General features: G+C 39.7%; 1 protein-coding gene and 1 long non-coding RNA gene across 2 annotated transcripts; one reads left to right on the top strand and one right to left on the bottom strand.

The window, feature by feature from the left end:
• Nucleotide 1: 1 nt before the first annotated feature.
• LOC117439526 (serine/threonine-protein phosphatase PP1-beta catalytic subunit-like) lies at nucleotides 2–9,506 on the bottom strand. The gene is made up of 8 exons (XM_034075443.2): nucleotides 9,359–9,506; nucleotides 7,055–7,186; nucleotides 5,148–5,378; nucleotides 4,862–4,966; nucleotides 3,599–3,670; nucleotides 3,086–3,237; nucleotides 2,466–2,600; nucleotides 2–1,757 (listed from the first exon to the last, which is right to left on the bottom strand). Exons 1-8 carry the CDS (start codon nucleotides 9,408–9,410, stop codon nucleotides 1,653–1,655), a joined length of 984 nt encoding a protein of 327 aa, XP_033931334.1. The 5' UTR covers nucleotides 9,411–9,506; the 3' UTR covers nucleotides 2–1,652.
• A 2,140-nt stretch (nucleotides 9,507–11,646) lies between these two features.
• Nucleotides 11,647–14,327, top strand: LOC117439663 (uncharacterized). The gene is made up of 2 exons (XR_011642641.1): nucleotides 11,647–11,941; nucleotides 12,195–14,327. It is a non-coding gene; the product is annotated as an uncharacterized lncRNA (long non-coding RNA).
• The last annotated feature ends 7,303 nt before the right edge of the window (nucleotides 14,328–21,630 follow it).

Genomic DNA, 21,630 nt, shown 5'->3' with positions numbered 1-21,630 from the left:
GCACGCTCAACAGCACTTCCATTTATTTCATCGTTTCAAACAAACTTTACAAATCTCAGAACGTCTTTACACACTGTTTCCAACTTGAAGACCAAGAGATTAACAAGGCAAAAGGCAAAGATTTAATAAATAAAAATACATCGGTTAAATGCTTATTAAGGAGTTAAAAAGGATCAACTTCATTCAATAACCACGTGGGAACACTGTGATATAACTAGCCAACAACAAACAAAATGCCATCGTCCTGCCTTGATGATTTTGACCTCTTTACAATGTCATGCGATGACTGGAAGCGCAACAATGTTCAGAGAGAGAGGTCGAGATCTACTGCTGTGATGATGAATATACTCAGAACTATTTTTGAATCCCGTACTGTGGTCTTCATATCCGTCTCTATTTTTCTACACACCTACTGTACAAACCAGACTGAAAGACACAAACTCAAAGTGCTTACCGATGTTTGTTTCCCACATTAAATTGACATCTGAACTTAAAACAAAACTTGAACACTATTGCATTTCTGTGTTTCCCCTTTTGGTAATACCAAGTGGTGTTAGGGATAGCAAACCGTTTCAGAGCTTGGAAACGCTGATCTAATGTAGAGCAGCTGTACAGGAATGCTAGTTAAAGTACAGCATTTAGCAGCCGTGTCCTTTTCTAAAGTTCAAATAGGCTTGAATGGCCTGTGCACGTGTTTGTTTGCATATGACAAGATGTCTTGCAATATTTCTTGCACTTGCACCATCAACATATTGACTGATATCTCTTTGGGGAAAACATTCTAAAGTCGAAGGGAAAGTCATTGCAATATCTAATTTGCTGTTCTGAAAGAATAATGTGACATTTTGGGGAATGTGGTTACTGGCTTTCTTGCTGAGACTTAATAAGAAGATGGATACTTTATTTCCATTCTATAAATATGAAGCTTCAACCAGCAGCTTGCTAGCTTAGCATAAAAACTGTAAACAGGTAGTCTAGCTCTGTCTCTACTAGAACTTCTGAAGCTCACTGATTCATGTTATATCTTGTTAGTTTACCCCAAACAAAAAGTGTGTTAATTAAAGATTAACACCTGTTTACAGTTTGTGTGCTCAGCTTAGTAAGCTGCTGGTTTAAGATTCATATTTGACAACCTTATCTAAAGTTTTGCAAGAAAGCATTTTCCTAAAACGTCAAACTATTCTTTTAAGCTGTGTACTAGTTAAGCTTATATAGGAGTGGGCACTGGCAGTAATTATATGAAAAGTAGACAAATCAAGGTGAGACACGAAACAATTGGCCTCGTTTTTACATTTTACATCGGCGAGGTCAAAGTATCCGTCTCAATCTCACAAGCGTGCATGCATTCACAAAATCACTATGGAAATTGTTAATGTGACGGCAGAGAAACATATTTCTTAACATCCTGCCCATTCCACAAGGTTTAAATATTGCTGAATGGGGTGAGTAGCAGAAGTGAGTGACACATCAAAAAGAAATGGAAAGAAATACCACTCGCATGTTCATAAAAATACCCACAGAACAAGCAAAAAACACTCCTGGAGTTTTTGTTTACACATGAACAAGCTGACTGAGAGAAGGCTGGAGTGTTTGAGGCAGCCTGCGGGACGAGGGTCTGAGACCAGCCTGGGGGGGGTGGAGGGGCCAGCCGCTCACCTCTTTTTAGGTGCCTGAGCGGTGCGAGGGGGGGTGACAGGGCGTCCTGTATTCACCCCTCCATACTGGTACTTTGCTTTTTTTTCTGACGGCTTCAGGATCTGAAAGAAAGGAAGATGGTAAATTCATTAAAAAGGCATGGTTTGTTCTCTGTGCTCTTTAAAAAGCCACCAGACTCCTTTGACAAAACAATACTGTTGGACCAGCAAACCCTGTTTGGGAAGTTTTAGTTCCCCGTCTTGAGGCAAGATCACGGAGTTAAAAATATTCAAATTAGTGAATACTCATTGCTTAGCTTCTGTGCTGGTTCTACCTATTGTAAGTCATGCACTGACTATAGATCAGTGTCCCCCCTACCATTGTCTTGGAGAGGCGCTGCGCCCCGCCAACGGAGCCCCACGCCCCCCCTAAAATTCCAGGTGTTTAAAAAAAAAAATATATATAGCACCAAATTGCAACTAATCTATATCTACTGTCACTTTACACATTGAACATGTGCTCTTTTATTAAATAAACGAAACGCTTTCATTTTAAGTTGTGAGTTTAGTATTTTTGACCATAAGAAACACTGACGCATTAATCAATAACAATAATCCACAGCTCCTCTCTCTGCTCCAGAGGATTTAAAATAAATAATATCCCAATGGCACCCCCCTCCCCCCCCCGCTCAGGCAGCACCCCCCAAAGCAGTAAACCTAGGGGAAACACTGTAGATAATTGCCTTATAAAACCAAACTTAAACAATTCAAAGTAGTATCCCTTTAAAGCATATCAGGATTCATGTTGTGGTACAAGACTTTTTGTGTTACCTGAAAGGAGCACATGAGGGACTCGTCCACACTCATCATGCCGCCTGCGTTGTCAAACTCCCCGCAGTAGTTTGGGGCGGAGAACAGCGTCACCAGCTGTCGCTTGGCAAAGAACTCGTAGCCGTCTTCAACAACCTGTAAGGCAGCAGAATGAGTTTTCAGCAACATCACAAGTAACGCTTTGGTTCTACCTTTGCAGGCGTGAATGTGTTATATTTGCTAATACCAAACCCAGCGATTACAGTATATAACTCAATGCAGAGACTTAAATAAGATAAGATGGACCTTTATTAATACATATTTTCTTAAATACTCAAAAAGGTATTTATTACGAGGTATTTCATTGATAGAAAATGACCATCACTTTAGAGATAGAAGCATTTAAAAAAACAAAAACGTTACGTATATTTATATAAGTGCGCTGCTACATTAGATCAGTGTGTTTTATGAATATGTTAATCTCAACAAATAATCAACACTATTTGTTTGTCTTTTTCTATGCAGGCTGTAACGTATTTACACTGCACAGTCATGAAATTATTTTTAAAAATAAGGTTATTTTACTTTATAAAAGTTGAATTCTCCATGGTGCCATTTTGATTGTAGCTGCGTAGCGTTACCTGATGTGCTCTGCAGATGAGGTCCAGGTCGTGGCGGTTGAGAAACTTGCTGACCACATCGGCCCCGAAGGTGAAGGACACTCCCCGGTCGTTCTCTCCCCAGCCCTGGACGTCTTTGTCTGGGTCGGACCACAGCAGGTCACACAGCAAGCCTGGAGCAAACAGTAAAGACAAGCAGTGATCACTGGTGGAAGTGTATTAACACCACCTTCTGGTTTATTGTATTCAACACTAGAGGGAGACACAGGGGTGGATTTTCACTACCGTCCCATCTTAAAGTGCTTTGTGTTCAACTGCAGTTTTTCTGGCATCAACCAACCAGCCCCGCGAGCGAGCGAGAAAATATCTTCTACTACACAAAGGGATTATGGTTGTTTAGCACTCATTATGAGCCGTTAAAGAACTTTGAGAAATCTAACCAGTATATAACAGTATTGAGAAACACCCAGTGAAAGATGCAATCAGCGGATTAAGATTTTCTCTCATTTTAGTTCAGACATAAACACAACCGACCTGTGTCTGGGACATCAGTGGGTCTCATGATGCGTCTAATTTGTTCCATGGACTGTAGATCAGGTGAGAGCCCTGAGGAGGAAAAGAAGATTGTAATAAAATCGACACATAGTACAGAAAATCCTGCAAAATGGTCTGGGTTGAGTTGCAAGTAGTGATGTCAGAACATATTATTTAAATAAAACTGTATTCTCAATAGATGAGTAACAAATGCGTCACTTCCGGGCAAAAATAACGGCTCCGCCCCCTTTTGGGGGAAAACAACAGTTGAACGGCGGTCAATACAAAGTCTGAAGTTTTTGCCAATCCGATCAGAAATGTAAGAAAACCGGAGACTTTTGGATCTTCAAAGAGCCCGATTCTAATGGCCAGACAGGCAAACAATTGCATTAAGCCATTAGAAGTCGACGATCGGGCTCGATATATGGTTAAATATAGCAGTAGGCGATCGATGTCCACAGATGAGTGTAAGATCTACGTGACTTTACGGCCCCGCCCACTTTTGGGGGAAACAACGCTGTCATTTGAATGGCGATCGAGCCTGAAGCCACAGAGCTCTTCTGTTACTGTCCTTTCTTCTTAGATGAAGTACAGAAAAACTGAACTGTTGATTATTTTTTATGTTTGAGGTGCAATAAACGACACAGCAGCTTTTTGGCATGTTAAAACTATTATGTTCCGCCTCGCTCATTAGAGTAACAGCTGGAGAAATTACAGGCTCGTCTACTAATTTTAATTTAACCATATATCGAGACCGATTGTCGATTTCCAATGATCGAATGTAATTGTTTGCCTGACTGGCCAACGTAATCGAGCTCTTTGAAGATCCAAAAATCCACGGTTTTCAAAAAAATTTGATCGGATTGGCAAAAACTTCAAAATTTGTATTGACCGCCGTTCAAATGACAGCGTTGTTTCCCCCCAAAAGTGGGGGGGCCGTATTTTTTGCCCGGAAGTGACGTAGGTGTTACTCTCATCTATAGCATCATCATTAATATTGCATCATGATTAAGATGTGTAGATACTTCTGGTGTATTTTAAGTGACTATAGTAGTAGTATAGAAAAATACTATACTGTATACTCTAATTTAAGTATTATAATATTGGTAAAACTTAAAAATATGACTCCCCTCATTAAATACCGAATGCTTATAAATAGCACCATCATCTTTTTAAAACTTGTGTAGACTCTAAATGAATTTACACAGAGACACGTGTATTATCCTCATTATTCAGTGGCTGCTACAGAAGTGCATCACAAACCTCCATGGCAGCAGAAGATCTTCTCATCAATGATCGCAGCAATGGGCAGACAATTAAAACAGTCTGTGAAGGTCTTCCAGAGCTTTATGTTGAACCTGCGCTTGCCTGAGGAAGGGAAAATAAATCATACAGACAAATCAGAAAATGAGCAAGTGAAAAGAAAACTCTTCGACTTACTGGATTTCTAAATTCAGATTTGCTATTATGTTTTTACAATAGGCCAACTCACAATAAGGACAGTGATCAATATGCATATGTAGCAAGGGCAGTGTGTTTTCCAACTTACACTCATCATAGAATCCGTAAATGCGATTGATGGAAGCACACTCGTGGTTCCCCCTGAGCAAGAAGAAGTTTTCTGGGTATTTGATCTTGTAGGCGAGCAGCAAGCAGATGGTCTCCAGCGACTGCTTCCCTCTGTCCACGTAATCCCCCAGAAACAGATAGTTGGCCTCTGGAGGGAAGCCTCCATACTCGAATAGCCTCAGCAAGTCTGTGTATTGTCCATGGATATCACCTGGAAGGATATGTTCAGCTCATTATCCAATACATTAACAATAACGCAAATAACATCACAATCCAGAGTTTCCGTTAGCCGGTAATTACCGGACTTTGACCGGTAACATATGCTGAAGACCGGCAAATCTAAATCTCTCCGGTCAAAATAATTTTCACTTAGCGCAATACCGCATCAGTTACGCCACTTATGTGACAGACAAGAAGAGTCAACTCTAATGTCTAACACTTAATGTGGAGAAAGAGATGTCCTGGATGGGTTGATTGTGCGTTGATCTGTTGGTAATGCCTCGGGGTTCCGGTGGGCATGTAAACAAATGCATAATGCTGCGCTATACTTTGCTGCCTCACCCGGTTGCATAGCGACGCTTATTGTTTAGGTGTCTTGATAAGCAGATAGTCATATCATTAGCTAGAACTAGCTGGATCTGATCGATATGGACATAAACGCGAGTGAAGTCTAATCTGACGGGAGAGAGAGATCAGCTGCTGCTGATGAGTCGAGACACAGCTCTGCATAATCACCTGCAGCGGTGAGCGGACAAAACACACACTTCAGGTTAGAAAATCACACGTAGCTATTTTAATTAGCTCTCAAACTACCTAAACTAGTTATAGATATGTTTATTTCTGCTGTCGGGTCACTCATTACTGGATCCGCGAGCTGCATGATACTGATGGGCTGTCAGGAGAGAGAGCACTCCATTTATTATTCCCGTGTTATTGTAAGTTACTGTACACTTTTGAATAGTTAATTAATAATTAGTTTGTTTAATATCGAATCATATCAATAAATAACAAAGACCTTTGACCGGCACTTTTCTCCGGAAGATTTCAACTTTAACGAACATGTTGACCGGCAAAAAAAAGTTCTAACAGAAACTCTTGGGGGGGGGGGGGGGGGGATTTTGAATCTAAATTAACATCGTGAAATTCAAAAACAGATTATATAACGTTTGAAATAAACCTTTAGCTTCATTTGCACAAGGTCCTGACATTTTCAGCAACTGAGCGGTTAACTGTGGCACTTTGACAGCACAATCTGGTAGTTAGTAGTTACATATTAGTATTTTATGTGACATCCGCTTGTCAGCAACCATTCATGACATTAGAGGCAATTTGGCCGTTTGTGCTCTGATTAAGTTTTCCAGTCATAATTTTGTTTTCATGAATACTCATCTTCTGATATCTACATAGATACAATGGGCACTTGTAAATGTCTATAACTATGTATCCTGTAAATATAATGTATAATGTCCTTTATTGTTTTATGTTTCATGTGGAACCGATATGCTGCAGGTCTCCCTTGAAAAAGAGATCTATGATCTCAATGGGACCAATCTGGTGAAATAAAGGTTTGAAATTAAATGAAAATCTTGGGTTTAGGAAAAGACAACTACATATTTTTTTGTTTTCTTTTCAATAAAAGCTTTTGTGGATCTGATTTTCATTTTTTTTTTTTTTTATTAAATGAAACTAGAAATAGAATAAGCAGCCGATGCACCAACCTTAAATAAGTCAAACTAGGGCAAACAATTCAAACATTGTGTGCGATTTGATTTCAACAGGGCCTCACAAACCATGTTTTGTCATTAACACTATGCATTTTCTCTGCACCTTGCCCTGGAGTATATATGGAAACAAAAAATGGTGGCTGTTGACAGTTGCAGTTCTCACCACAGATTTTCAAAGGAGCCTCCAACTCTAGCAGGATCGGCTGACTGAGGAAAATCTCTCTGGACTTGATGCAGAGCCCCCGCACCTCAGCCTCTGACATCTGCACCACCTTCCCTGGACGACATCCTCGCACTGCAAGGCAAAATAATCATGAGATCAACACAGGCTGATCCTTTAAGATGGGTGAGTAAGTATTAGATACCAGACATTAGGGCAAATTAAGCATGAATCTTGGAGTCAAAACATGTTTCAATCATGTGCTTTTCTTTAGGCAATGGGGTTAGCTGCAAGCCCTTTTGTGTAATGTTGCATCCCAGTGTGCCATTAAAGAGATCTGACCATTGCATTTGCTTTGTTTCTGGCCAGACATGACATTTACTCCAGTCAACACAGGTTGTTATGAGCTGGAAAATACAGGAAAGAACAGCTTGTTGGCTCAGCTGGAAGTGAGTATGTTAAGGCAGTGTGGTCCAAGCAGGATAAAAAGCGTAAAGGGCTGCTTCATGTAAAAAGAAGAAACAACAGACTTGCTTGTTAATGTTAGCGTAGGCTAAAAGTGCACATTGATGTCTTAACCCTTAGATGCACGAGTGACTGGACCCTACACTCTTCCATAAGTGGGTCAAAAAGGACCCGTCATTTTGGTTAAGAAAAATCACTTGTATAATATTTAGTATTATATTTTGGTTCACACTAGAAATATTACATTTTTCACTATTTATAATTTTAGACATTATTTTTACATTTTGATGCAAAGGTCTCCGCTATTCTGAGACCCTCACAGTATTCCAGTCCCTTTTCAAAACTCATCTCCTCTTGTCTACTCATAGCCCCCCCCCCCCCCCCATCAATCCATGCCGGTTGATCAAGTTTGATAGTCCTATACCCCCCACCCTAATCTTCCCTTATATTGTAAAGCGATGTTGAGTCCTTGAAAAGCACTATACAAATATAATGTATTATTATTATTATACTGACAGGTATCAGATCTTGCTCTGTAAAATAATCTTGCTGAGAGGTGTCACTTGTGATGTAGTCTGTGTGGTCTATAGTGAATGTATTCCTGACAGCAACAGGTGATAAGAATCAAAGGTTCCCATAGGATTCCATAGACAATGACATTTTTGACCCACGTATGGAAGCTTGGGGTAGTAATACAAAAACTACAATTTGAATGGCATGATATCCAAAACATGTTTTTTGAGGAATAGCTGGAATATAAAATGATAAAAAAAATGTAATTACAAAGAAACTTCAAGAAAACCACCCCACTTATGCATCTAAGGGTTAAGTATCCAGCAATGCAGTACCCTCAAGGAAGACCTTAAGCATTTGAAAAGAGAATGAAGTCATTCATATTATATGTTGTGTGTTTGTGATGTAGTTTGTTGTTGTTTTTGGCATTTATGTTGATTGCATGTGTGTGTAAGTGGGGGGGGGGGGGGACATAGACAGATAAATGTATGATACTTTTATTTTTTTCAAACTGCAGGATCATGTGTACACACACACACACACACACACACACACACACACACACACACACACACACACACACACACACACACACACACACACACACACACACACACACACACACACACACACACACACACACACACACACACACACACACACACACACACACACACACACACACACACACACACACACACACACACATCTCTGGTTATAATTAGCTTATTATTTAATCTTAAAAATGTAATTAGGGCTTGTGATTTCCTACGTAAGTGGGGGCGTGTCCAGGGTGTTAGCCGATTTGCTACTAGCTACCTTCCTTGCTAACAAGAACAGATAATGTTACTTAGCAACCACAGAATTCCACGATTCTTTCTCGTTCCATTCGAATCCATCGTAAAAGATAACACACGAACGCTCTGTTACACTGCTAACGTTACCTCATTCGGCTAGCTTAGCTATTAGCTACAGGGTTGACTTATATCAACAAACACAGTTAGCTAGCTCTGTCTTGATGTGTTTTTCTACGCCTTTCTCGCTTTTTACAAACATTTCCACGACTAACGTTGATAACTAACATCCGACATTAGCGAACATGTAGCTAGATGGAGCTATGACTTCAAAATAACGTGTTTTAACCACGTCTACATAACTCCTGAAGCAATAGTTAGCTTACGGGTTGACAACAAGCATAGCTAACAACGCAATATGCGAAAATGGCTTTGTTTTATGAAGTTGCTCGTCAAAAACTGAAACGCACAACAACAGTCATTTAAAAAAATTGATTTACACCACATAAAACAAGTGATCGCACTGCCACCCTACCTTCCAGTAGTCGAGAGATGAGGCTGTCAACGTTTAGCTCGCTCTCCGCCATGTTTCTGATACTCTCAGAGGCAGGCAACGGCTACAGTCAGCCCTGCACAGGGACTTGTAGGCTCAAAAGATATTCAGCCTTTCCATGCTTCCCATGCTAGCACACACTTGCCAATTCATAGTTTAGCACACACACACACACACACACACACACACACACACACACACACACACACACACACACACACACACACACACACACCACACACACACACACACACACACACACACACACACACACACACACACACACATGCTACTTTGTACTTCTAATCCAAAACAGTTCAGAGCAGGTAAATCGTGTACTTTTACTCCACTAAATGTATTTAATACCTTTAGTTACTTGCAGATATTACTGATGTGTGAAATATAATCAACACATAAAGAAGACTCAAGTAACACCTGGAGTAAATCCACAAGCTGACCTGCAGTATTTAAAGTAATTAAAACTAGCTGCACCTTTACCAGATTTGATCACATTTTAATCCATCAACCAAAACATATAATTTATATATAATTCTGAAGTCAATCTGCATAATTAGGTATTTTACTTTTGGTACTTTAAGTAGATTGATGGTAATACTTTTGTACTTTTACTTGAGTAACATATGATTGCAGAACTTGCATCTACGACTTGTCCCAGAGTATTAATTAACTCTGGTACTTCTACTTTAACTTAAGATCTAAATACTTTAAATATAACATAGCAAGAATGTGTATTTGGTATTTGTTTTATTGTAACGGTTATATTGTATGTCATTTCTAATCCACTTATTTTATATTTAATATATCTTTATTTATTTGATAGTAACACCGACTTGTCAAAAGAAAGTACAAAAAAAAGAAAAAACTAATTGTGCAGAATCAACTATGACCAATGACCATAATCTCTGCATTTTTAAGATCACATGTTGGCTGTTCTATCTCACACAGGCTCCGCCCTCTGCTGGACTCTATGGGTACTACTCTTCATCAATGATGCGCTAGCGTTCACACACTGACATTTGCATAACCGTAGCCGCCCAATCAAGGCAAGCCTACCTGAATGCGCGAGCAGGCCGTACAGTATATAATGCAGAGCTCCTGACTGCCATCCTTTTCTCTTCAGCGAGCGGGACAACACCTGAGAAAAGCATTCGAAACAAGTAAAAAGTATCTTACCTCCAGGCAAGCGAATGGAGTCACCACTGCAGGAAACCCGGGCCTGTCCCTCATGCCCGGCTTAATAGCGGGCGCCGTTCCCCACCAGCTCTGTTTGAGTGCTTGGGACCAGACCACGCCGAAGACGAGCTCGAGGTGGAATCACCCCCAGCCGTGCGGGTTATGGCTCTGTTTGCTGAGGAGGAAGAAGATGACTTCGCCTCATCGGAATCCGCGGAAGTCCACCGCACATGTCTGCCCGCCAGGACTTCCCCCTGGTGATGGCCATGGCGGCGGAACGTGTCAGACTACCACTCCCCCCACCACTGCCGCCGAAGCCGGTAAGCCGTTTACGGTCTGGCCCGCCCGGTGCAACCGGCTTTCGTCTCGCCCCTGTTGCCAGATATCTGGCAGTGTGTGGAGGTGTTGTGCAAGACAGGGGACTTCAGACCCTTTCTGGATCTTCACATCCTGAATGGCACGTTGCCAGGGGATAGCCTACGAGTACAACAGACTCCCTGTCCCCACGCACGTTCAGTGGACGCCCCCATTGAGAGTGAGGTGTACACCCCCATTGAGGGAAACTACGTGCCACTCTGTCAGAGATCAGACAGACATCCCTGCTTCAGGCAGTTTGCAGAATGTGACGGGGGCAACGGTGACAGCCCTGACCATCCTTGGGTCTCATGGCGGCTGGTCACCACGTGGTACCGCCAGGGCTACTGCACATGCGTCGCCTACAGAGGTGGTTTGCCATATTTCATTTTTTTAATGTCAGATTGAGATTGTCAAGCTCAACATTTCAACTCTGTTGTATGAATTACTTATAGTAAACAGTACTTTAGGAAAAATTAAACAATAGTTGTGCAAAATACTACCATTTTATGATGTCCTTAAATTCCATGTGGTGCTATGTCTTAGCTAAACAAGGTCTCATGGCTACTTTTTGTCAAGAACTTCAACCCCGTCACATTTCTTATTATAACAGGGTTGAACTGCTGTGACAGGGTTGAATGTTTGACATTTCTTATATGACTAAATGGTAATGTCTGTATCATTCTTAATGTTTTTTTAATGTTTAATATTTTCAGACATCACAATGGGAAAAACAGCAGCAGAGAGGCAAAGAGAGTACAGGGCAAGAAGGAATGCAGACCCAGATAGGAGGGAGAATTATCTCAGGAGTGAGCGCAAGAGGTGGAAAAGGAATACTGAGGAGGGGAAAAAGAAAACTATCTGTGATCTGAGTGACAGAGCTAAACGACAGAAGCGTAAGATGTGGAGGAAAGCTAAAAGAAGACAGAAAGAAAGGGAAGCTTTCAGCAATATCAACACTCCTCCACAAAGTCCTAACATTCAGCATGCAGTGCAGCCCAGATCTGAGTCCTCAAGGTCAGGGAAATATGTTGTTAGGTGTGTGTGTGTGTGTGTGTGTGTGTGTGTGTGTGTGTGTGTGTGTGTGTGTGTGTGTGTGTGTGTGTGTGTGTGTGTGTGTGTGTGTGTGTGTGTGTGTGTGTGTGTGTGTGTGTGTGTGTGTGTGTGTGTGTGTGTCAATGGAAGTGTTTATAATTTTGTTTTTTATCCATGTTAGATGTTTATATGGGCTGTAGTTTTGCTAATTATGTATTGCCTGGTTTTGTTTTAGGCAACGTTTGGAGGGCAAAAAGCAATCCCGTAGATCAAGAAACAAACTGCGCGAAGAAATAGAACAACTCAAACATTCACTGAGGAAGGAGAAACAACTTAAAGAAAAGTACAAAAAGAGGTTCCAGCGATCAGCAACACATAATGAATCTCCAAGATCCAAAGTCCGTGAACTGGTCAAGAATTGTACTGTGAACAGCAGGGTCAGAAGAACGTTACTTCTCCATGAAGCCCTTGTTGCTGACATCAAAAGAAAATACCAAAAGACCAGAAATGAAAGAGATAATCAAATCATATCTAAGGTTACTGTGGGAAAGATTGTCAAAAAGTATAGGCTGCAGAGATGGTCAGAACAGCCACTGGGGATTTAAAAAAAACGCAGAAACCTTTTGAACACTAATAGCCTAAGCAAATTGACCAGAAAGCCCGTGAACAGGTATGCAGATGCATCTATGGAGAACGATGTAAAGACCTTCTTGACAAGAGATGATGTCAGCAGGATAACTACAGGAAGAAAACAAACCATTACAAGAAACAAGGTAAAGATGCAAAAAAGGTTCCTTGTAGACACAATAAGAAACCTCCACAGAAGGTTTCTGGCAGAGAACAATGGGAGGATCTCATACCCTGCATTTTGCCGCCAACGTCCCTTTTGGGTTGTGCACCCGTCCCTGTCTGACCGTGACACGTGCATGTGCAAACTGCACGAGAATCTTAGCTTTCTGGCAGAAAAGCTTAGTCAGTTGAAGTTGATTGAGACCTCAAATCTTGAGGCACTCACTAAAATTGTGTGCTGTGATACTATTAGAAAGGACTGTATGTATGGGGAGTGTGAACACTGCAGAGACAAAACAGTTCCACTCTCAAGTACATATGACAGTGCAGAAAGGGTGTCCTATACTCAGTGGGGGACAGAAGATAAGGCAACAATGAATGACCAGGAGGGGCCAACAGTGAAGATAACTGTTAAACAGATTGTTGAGGGCACCCAGGAGCAACTTGCTGAGCAGTTCCAAACACTCCTGAGCAAGTTCAAGAAGCATTATTTTAATATTAGGCAGCAGTATGCCTACTACCGGTAGCTAAGGAAGAGCATGGCCACTGATGAATGCCTAATTCTTTACCTGCAAGTACAGTTCGGAAATCCAAGCAGTGCACTTTGGATCATCCCACCAGCAGGCAACACTGCATACAGGGGTTCTTTATGTAGGTGGCATCCAAGAACCTGTTTCACCACAATATCCCCATCAAAAAAAAAAGCCCAGCAGCTATATGGGAGCATCTAAACCCTGTACTGGATCATGTGCAGGCTACATACCCAGATGTTTCTGTGGTACACTTTTTTAGTGATGGTCCTTGTACCCAGTACAAGCAGAAGGGCAATTTTTTTCTTTTTAGCACTGAGCTGATGAAAAGAGGCCTTAATGCAGGGACTTGGCATTTCTTTGAGGCCAGCCATGGTAAGGGAGCACCATATGGTGTTGGCGCAGCCTTGAAGAGGACTGCTGACATGCTAATAAGCCATGGTCAGGACATCAAAAATGCACGTGAGCTCTTCGATGCCCTTTTGGAGACCAATACATCGATTAAGTTGTTCTTTGTCAACAGTGAAACAGTTGAACAGGCACTTGAGAGGATGCCATCAAACCTAACAGCAGTCCCAGGAACCATGCGAATCCATCAGCTGGTAACTCTCGCTCCAGGAGAGATAGTATCTCGTGATGTCAGCTGTATGTGCTCTACCCAAAAGCAGTTACGCTGTGAATGTTGGAATACACAGCATTTCAGCTTTCTCAAGAAGGTGCCAGTGGCAGTGTCACAGAAGCCAACGCAAATCCAATGGGAAGACACAGAGGTGCTGGGGCAATGGTGTGTGGTCACATACGATAAGGATTTGTATCCAGGAATAATCCTAGCCGTGGATGAAACACAAGTTCAAGTCAAATGCATGCATCGTGTCGGACCAAACAGGTTCTTTTGGCCTGTTCGTGAGGATGTGCTGTGGTATGTGTTTGATGACGTGCTTGAGCTCATCCCACCCCCTCAGCCTGTGACATCACGACACATCGAAATTGAGAAAGAAGTGTGGGCCAGGCTTTCTGATTAAAGGATGAAGCAATACTTCACAAACAAATATTCAGAGTTCAACGTTATGTACTGAATATTAGTAGCCAAATTAGCAATCAAAATTAGTTACATTTTACCATTATACATTTTATTAGGAATTGTGGTTAATGCTGACCATATGGACTGATTCATTCCATTCATGTTTTTGATGGATTTGTGCTTGATGTTTTTTAAATACTTCATGTTGTATCAAATGTTTTGATAGTTCAGCTGTAATTCAATTGAATTTCCATTTAATTGAATGCATAATCATTAATTGCTCAGCTAAATAAATCCATACCATATAGAAAGATGTGTTGTCCTTTCAACCCTGTTAGTAGTAGTAATGATGTTCCTTTCGTCAAAAAAGTGACAGGTGGTGTGACAGCTCTCACCTCTCCCTACTTATGCAAATGAGCTAAATCCCTTTGATGTCAGATTGGCGTGAAAGACCCCTGGAGTGATTATTTTATTGTAGCAATTAAGATAGTTAAGGTATTTGACCCCTGACCCCAAGAGTGGAGTAATTGCCCCTCAATTAGATTAGCCCCAGGCACCCCCTTTGTGTATAGGCCTTTTATTGTATCAATTAAGATAGTTAAGGTATTTGACCCCTGACCCCAAGAGTGGAGTAATTGCCCCTCAATTAGATTAGCCCCAGGCACCCCCTTTGTGTATAGGTCTTTTTTGATGTATTGAATAAGATAGTCTCTTTGACCCCTCCCCCTCAGAGCCCTTTGTTGTCTAATCTAATTAACCTTTGATGCCTGCCCCTTTGATGTGTAATTTCACACTGATGAAAGCCTATGTATAAATGACTAGGCTACGACCATATAGAGATATGCTCAAAAATAAATAAAAAAAAGACAGACAATTCAGCTTACCAAGTCAACCGTCTGAAGCGCAAAATAAATTAAAAAAAGACAGACAATTCAGCTTACCAAGTCAACCGTCTGAAGCGCCAGTCAAGAAACGAATGCGGCATAGGGGGGGTGGGTTCAGAGTACAGCCTCTTTCTGGTCATGTGTGTTGGAGGAGGGGCTCTGTAAGGAAGGTTGAAGGAACGAGCAGGATTTCTCCCCCCGGTTTGACTGCAAAAGACTCTGACTTTTCTCCAAGGGGATCCGCCTACCCCTCAACATAAAAAGCCCCACCTTTCCTCACCAGATCATTTAAAAATGAGAACCCTACAAGGACATTATAGTTTTTCAGCGTACTCTTTAGTTGTAGGTTTGTGAACTAATGTATAATTACTTTTATTAACTATAGGTTATGCATCCATTAAAGTGTATCTTACAGTTCCTTTGTGAGTGAATTACACACAAATCTGCAGAGTTTTATGTTTTGGCTATAGGGGGATGGTGGGTTAAGAGACAGATTCTTAACTAAATCTTTACACATAAATCTGCCGAATGTCTGTAAAAAAGTCTTTAAATCAAAAAACTTGCTTAGAGTCAGAAGCCTAACGAAATCTCATCAACAGAGTACTTTATGTTAGTGATCCTCTTTTATACACAAAAGTGTATCTTTTTGTAGTACTTTCAAATTATAGCTCACTCGAGATGGTTTCTCCAAAATGACAGCATGTACAAAGTTACAACATATAAAACACAGACATGAAAGGCAGACAAATACAGCTGTAAAACACAAATAAAATGGCACATTAGCCAGTCAATATGCGAAGTAAAACAAACTATTAAAATCATTCATAAACTGGCAACATTTAAAACGATTTCAGGATATACGAGCACTCACATCGACCAAAACTAAAAAAGTTTTACGCAGTGACTGACATTCTGTATGGGAGTTCACACCCGAGCTGCTGTAGGGAGTTGAGTATGTTATGGCTCTCGGGGGATGGTGGGTTAAGAGACAGATTCTTCGTTTTTGGACTGCCTCAGGGGGTTAACGACATCTACTAAAAACAAAGTACTTCATTATCTACTTTTTTCAGCTTTTATACACAAAAGTGCAGGGAAGGTAGGCAGATTTAGAACACTATCTGTGCGATAGTGTTAGTGTTCCCTGCCCTTATCCATTTATTTTTCTTTGTTCAGCAATCGGCAATTGTGTCACCTTGTTTTTCTTGTTATTTAGGAAAGTGCTTGCTTAAATGTTTGTATTTTAAGTGCATATTATAGAACAGGTATAGGGCAATATCAAAATTAGCCCAAACTTTTTTTTATTCACAATGTTTACTGATAATCATCAAAATATGCATGGGGTCCAATTCTTAACTTTTCCCTAAAACATTCTAGAATTTCTTTATCTAACACAAAAAAACATGAATTTTAAAAACATTTGACAACAATAGATACGTTGTTCCTGTTTTTATTACGATTATCAGATACAAAATGATAAGTATAAATAAATCTATGCTTTCAAATGCATTATTCAGAGATATTAGGCCTGTCAAATCAAAACTGGAGCATGTGAATAAGAGAGAGCTGAGTCCTAACCAGCAGCCCCTCTGACCCAAACCAAACTCTGAGCAGCAGGCGGCTGAGACGGAGCCAGCCAGCATGCGGACCAAAGTGCTGCTAAGAACTCATGTTTAAATGAAATAGCAAGCACTGAATTCAAAGTGTGTATTTACTACACTAAGAGGAAAAGGAGATTTACCTGAGTTCTGTTGTGAGAGATTCGTGAGTAGAGCAGCGGCATCACGTTTACAATCCCTCCTGTTAGGACGAAACCACAACTGCAGGTAAATGTGATGATGATGTGTGACAGGTTGAATGCAGCACAATAATCATTTTATTTCTGAAATCTTCGTTCTCGTAATCGTTTAACCAACATTGTAGTTCAAAATAAAATTTGAATAATCACCCTGTGCTCGAACCAAACAAAAGAGAATACAAAATACACTCATGTAATAACAAAAAATAAGTTAATTTGTCATTTTAAAAGCAAATAAGACAAACTCTACGAATACAGACTTTACATTTTCCAACATCGACATAATACAATTGAAATGTAACCATTTAACATATAAAATCGCTCATGTTTTCATCATGGTTATCTACAGCATTACTATACTTTAGAGAAGATTGGTACAGTATATGATGATGTACATTATATATATATATATGTATAAAGCTTATGTGGGATACACAAATAAATATCACCCAATGGATGTTATCTACATCTCATCACATTTAACTCCTCAGAGTGATTGTGTCTTGATATTTGTCTATATTGATGTTAAACATGGAGCTGCTGTGATGCAAGTCAAATTTGATCTGACCATTAAAGTATTATCGTATTATCGTATCGTATTTCTGCAGGAGATCCACACATAGACAACTCAACATCACAAAGAGGTCAAAAACTTCACAACAGCCCTTTCAATTGGGACAAAATGTATCGACAGTCATTTAAAAATGACCCCTCTCACAACTAAGAAGTTAAGAAAATGGACACTGCAAATATAGCAAGGTAAAATGCCAAGTGGGTACAGCTCATTACAAATGTTATTCTTGGGTTTGCTTTCACTCGATGAAGCTCAGTGCAAGTTCTTTCATGAAGTGCAGGGTCTTTCATGAAGACTTTCACCTTTCCTAGTCGGATTCTCGTCCCCCTAAATCTATCACAGCACGATGGAGTCTAATCGCCAAAGTTTAATATATATTGCCCTTTGTATACACAGCAATAAATATGTTTATCGCACTAAACAAACTTCAACTGTCAATCATTCCAAACACTCTTTAAACCGAGGAGGAGGGGCACACTTAAAATATTGTAACGCAATTTAATCACATTACAAAGTTTGACCCAAAGTTGCTCCCACGCGGATGTTCCCCATGAATTGAATGGTTTTGGAAGAGCAAAGGTAGCAGATAAATTGGCAAGAGCTACAAGTATTGCACATATAGTGTTAGCAATATGATAGCAGAAGAGATAATATGCATATTAGACTGACACAGTGAGTGAAAAGAGGAAGAACAAGGTTTGATTAGCAGCATTATATTTGTTATTCAGACAACATTTTAGAGGGTTTAATTCCAAATTATGCAAGTTAACTGATGATGGCAGGAAATAGTTCAAATGAAAAAAAATAGCGCTTTTTTCCTTATATATTACACCTAAATATGGAAAGGTTATATGTTGTATGTTGTCTCTGAAATACCGAATTGCTATACCAATTAAAAGAGAAAAGTCTTATCATATAGACTCTTCCTTCCATCAAATATTTGGCAACATTTGCAAAATATTTGGAAAGATTCTGAATCATTCGGTACAGCTTTGTATGTGGTTTCACTTACATTTTCTCTTAACATGGTCTTCAATATTTGAAAGTCAACTACAAGGCAAACATGCCCATTTAAAGACAAATAAAATAAAAATGGGAAACTACTATGCAAAACGCTCTGTATATATTGATCATAATGTAGTCATTACCCGTTTAATAAGTGTGGTGATGGGGCGATTGAAAACAGAACGAGTAGTGACTCCTGTGTAAAAAGAATGGCCGAAGTTTGTAAACTGGAAGACATTTTGGATATCGTTCGTTCTGGCAGTACTATTCCGGGTCATTGGGAAACGATTGTAAACGAAACATTTAAAGTGGTCCTGGAATCTTCATTTTCCGAAACATTCTGTAACATTATCTCAGAAATGAAACAAACATCAAAAGTGTATCATGTGCTCTCATTGTATGCTCTGTTTGTAGATGTAATGCATCTTTGCGTCGAAAACAGCATACACGTGAATATTTTGACTGAAGTGAAAAAACTCCATCACGATATCTCCAGTAATATGGGGAATTCTGAGCTGGAGACTGTCCTGGGGATGCTACAATCAGTATAACTATTGATTTTGTGTGTGAAAAAAATAAAAAAAGTGTTTTTTTACATCTAAAAACTGTTGTCATCATTATAGCAAGGGGAGCGTGTCTGATACATATGTATTACAGTCCTTCTTGTTGTGTTTTTCAGTGTTTTCTGTGTGTCTGTACACACAAAGCACACTTCATTATCTACTTTTCAGCTTTTTTAAAAAGAAAAGTGTATCTTTCGGTAACTTTCTCAGAGAATTTAAGCATAAACCTGTCAAATGTTCAAAACAGCCTTGTTTCACTGAAATACCCTCAAAATGACAAACTGCCATTAAGAGTCAGAATTCTTAACGAAATCTCCTCAAACAGAGTACTTTCTACAGATGAAGCCTCCCACTCAACGCAATATGTCCCACCCACTCAGCAAATCATATAAAACTAAGGACGACCGTTAAAAACTAGCCATGGATCTGAGAAAAACCAAGTCTGATGTAGCCTGCCCTTATTATCACCAGGATAATGGATATGGGCTTAATGACTGGATGCTACAAAGTAGGGGAGAGGATGTTCCCGAAGAAGAGCTCTCCTCTATATATTATCCATGTAAGGTCTTTAGGACAAAAGAGGACCATGATAACATGACATATGAAGAATATCTTTCTTTAAAAGATGGTATTATAGATAACCTTTATAGAAACAGTATATCTCATACCACTCGCCAAGATCGCAAACGACAATTAGCAGAAAAGAATAGAAAAAGTAAAGAAAAACGAAGAAAAAGAAAAGCAACATGAAAAGGAGAAGAAAAATTAAAAGCAAACGCAGAATGCGAATGAAAAGAAAAGGGACCATAGGACGGAAAACTAAAAAGACAAAAAGAAGGAAGGTGAAAAGAAAAAGAAACAAAGTGAACAAATTTAAACTAGAGGATGGTGTTGTAGAGCCATTACCGGATCATAATAATCTTATAGATCATCTCCCGCTAACCGACTGCTGCGAATGTGTTGAACAAATACCAAAAGCAATGTCAAAAAACAGAGCATACAATGAAAGCACATGATACACTATAAATGTTTCGTTTACAATACTATTACTATATATGAAAGCAAAAAAATAAAACACATTTTCATTGTGTAATGGTTGTTTAATTGAAAAAACACAACATTCAACACAATTCATAGAAAACATATTACATTTTACCAAGTTAATGTCGTAGTGCATACAAGGTAATAGACTTAACGATTTGCACTGCTGCTTCTCTCCGCGTTTCATTGACAGTGATCGGTTTAGTCGTTCAATTCACACAGCCCAAGTAGATGTTTAGGGGTCTCTTGGAAGTATACGAAAGCATTTTTTATATCAGATAAATGCATTAACATCACATGTAAATTCTCTATCCTTTCACCCGCAACGATTATAATCTGCTTTGCTTCTTCTTCGGTTTCTCCATTATTAGCTCTGAATGTAATCCTTTCTGGGGCTTCTTGTGCTTCTTGTGGTCTGTTGAATACCTGGCGTAGGATTTGTTTAGCTGTAAGGACAGGTACCATATAATTGTCTTCGAAAGCTTTGTCTATGTCGTCACACGTTTTGGCGTATCCTTCGCTGTAATGACAACCGACACTAGAATAGAGATCCTCCAACAGTCTTTTAATACATATTCTGGCACTGTCGCCAATTTGGGCAATTCCACAGTATCGCGCTTTTTCTCTCATTATACTGAAGCAAAGTTCTGCCATTGCTTTTGGTATTTGTTCAACACATTCGCAGCAGTCGGTTAGCGGGAGATGATCTATAAGATTATTATGATCCGGTAATGGCTCTACAACACCATCCTCTAGTTTAAATTTGTTCACTTTGTTTCTTTTTCTTTTCACCTTCCTTCTTTTTGTCTTTTTAGTTTTCCGTCCTATGGTCCCTTTTCTTTTCATTCGCATTCTGCGTTTGCTTTTAATTTTTCTTCTCCTTTTCATGTTGCTTTTTCTTCGTTTTTCTTTACTTTTTCTATTCTTTTCTGCTAATTGTCGTTTGCGATCTTGGCGAGTGGCATGAGATATACTGTTTCTATAAAGGTTATCTATAATACCATCTTTTAAAGAAAGATATTCCTCATATGTCATGTTATCATGGTCCTCTTTTGTCCTAAAGACCTTACATGGATAAGATATAGAGGAGAGCTCTTCTTCGGGAACATCCTCTCCCCTACTTTGTAGCATCCAGTCATTAAGCCCATATCCATTATCCTGGTGATAATAAGGGCAGGCTACATCAGACTTGGTTTTTCTCAGATCCATGGCTAGTTTTTAACGGTCGTCCTTAGTTTTATATGATTTGCTGAGTGGGTGGGACATATTGCGTTGAGTGGGAGGCTTCATCTGTAGAAAGTACTCTGTTTGAGGAGATTTCGTTAAGAATTTGACTCTTAATGGCAGTTTGTCATTTTGAGGGTATTTCAGTGAAACAAGGCTGTTTTGAACATTTGACAGATTTATGCTTAAATTCTCTGGTAAAGTTACTGAAAGATACACTTTGTGTATACAAAGCTGAAAAGTAG

Source organism: Pseudochaenichthys georgianus, chromosome 24 (assembly GCF_902827115.2).
Source record: "Pseudochaenichthys georgianus chromosome 24, fPseGeo1.2, whole genome shotgun sequence".
In the NCBI taxonomy this organism is placed as follows: Eukaryota; Metazoa; Chordata; class Actinopteri; order Perciformes; family Channichthyidae; genus Pseudochaenichthys; species Pseudochaenichthys georgianus.
The sequence above is the reverse complement of the archived record's forward strand: the minus strand, read 5'-3'. Positions and strand labels throughout refer to the sequence as shown.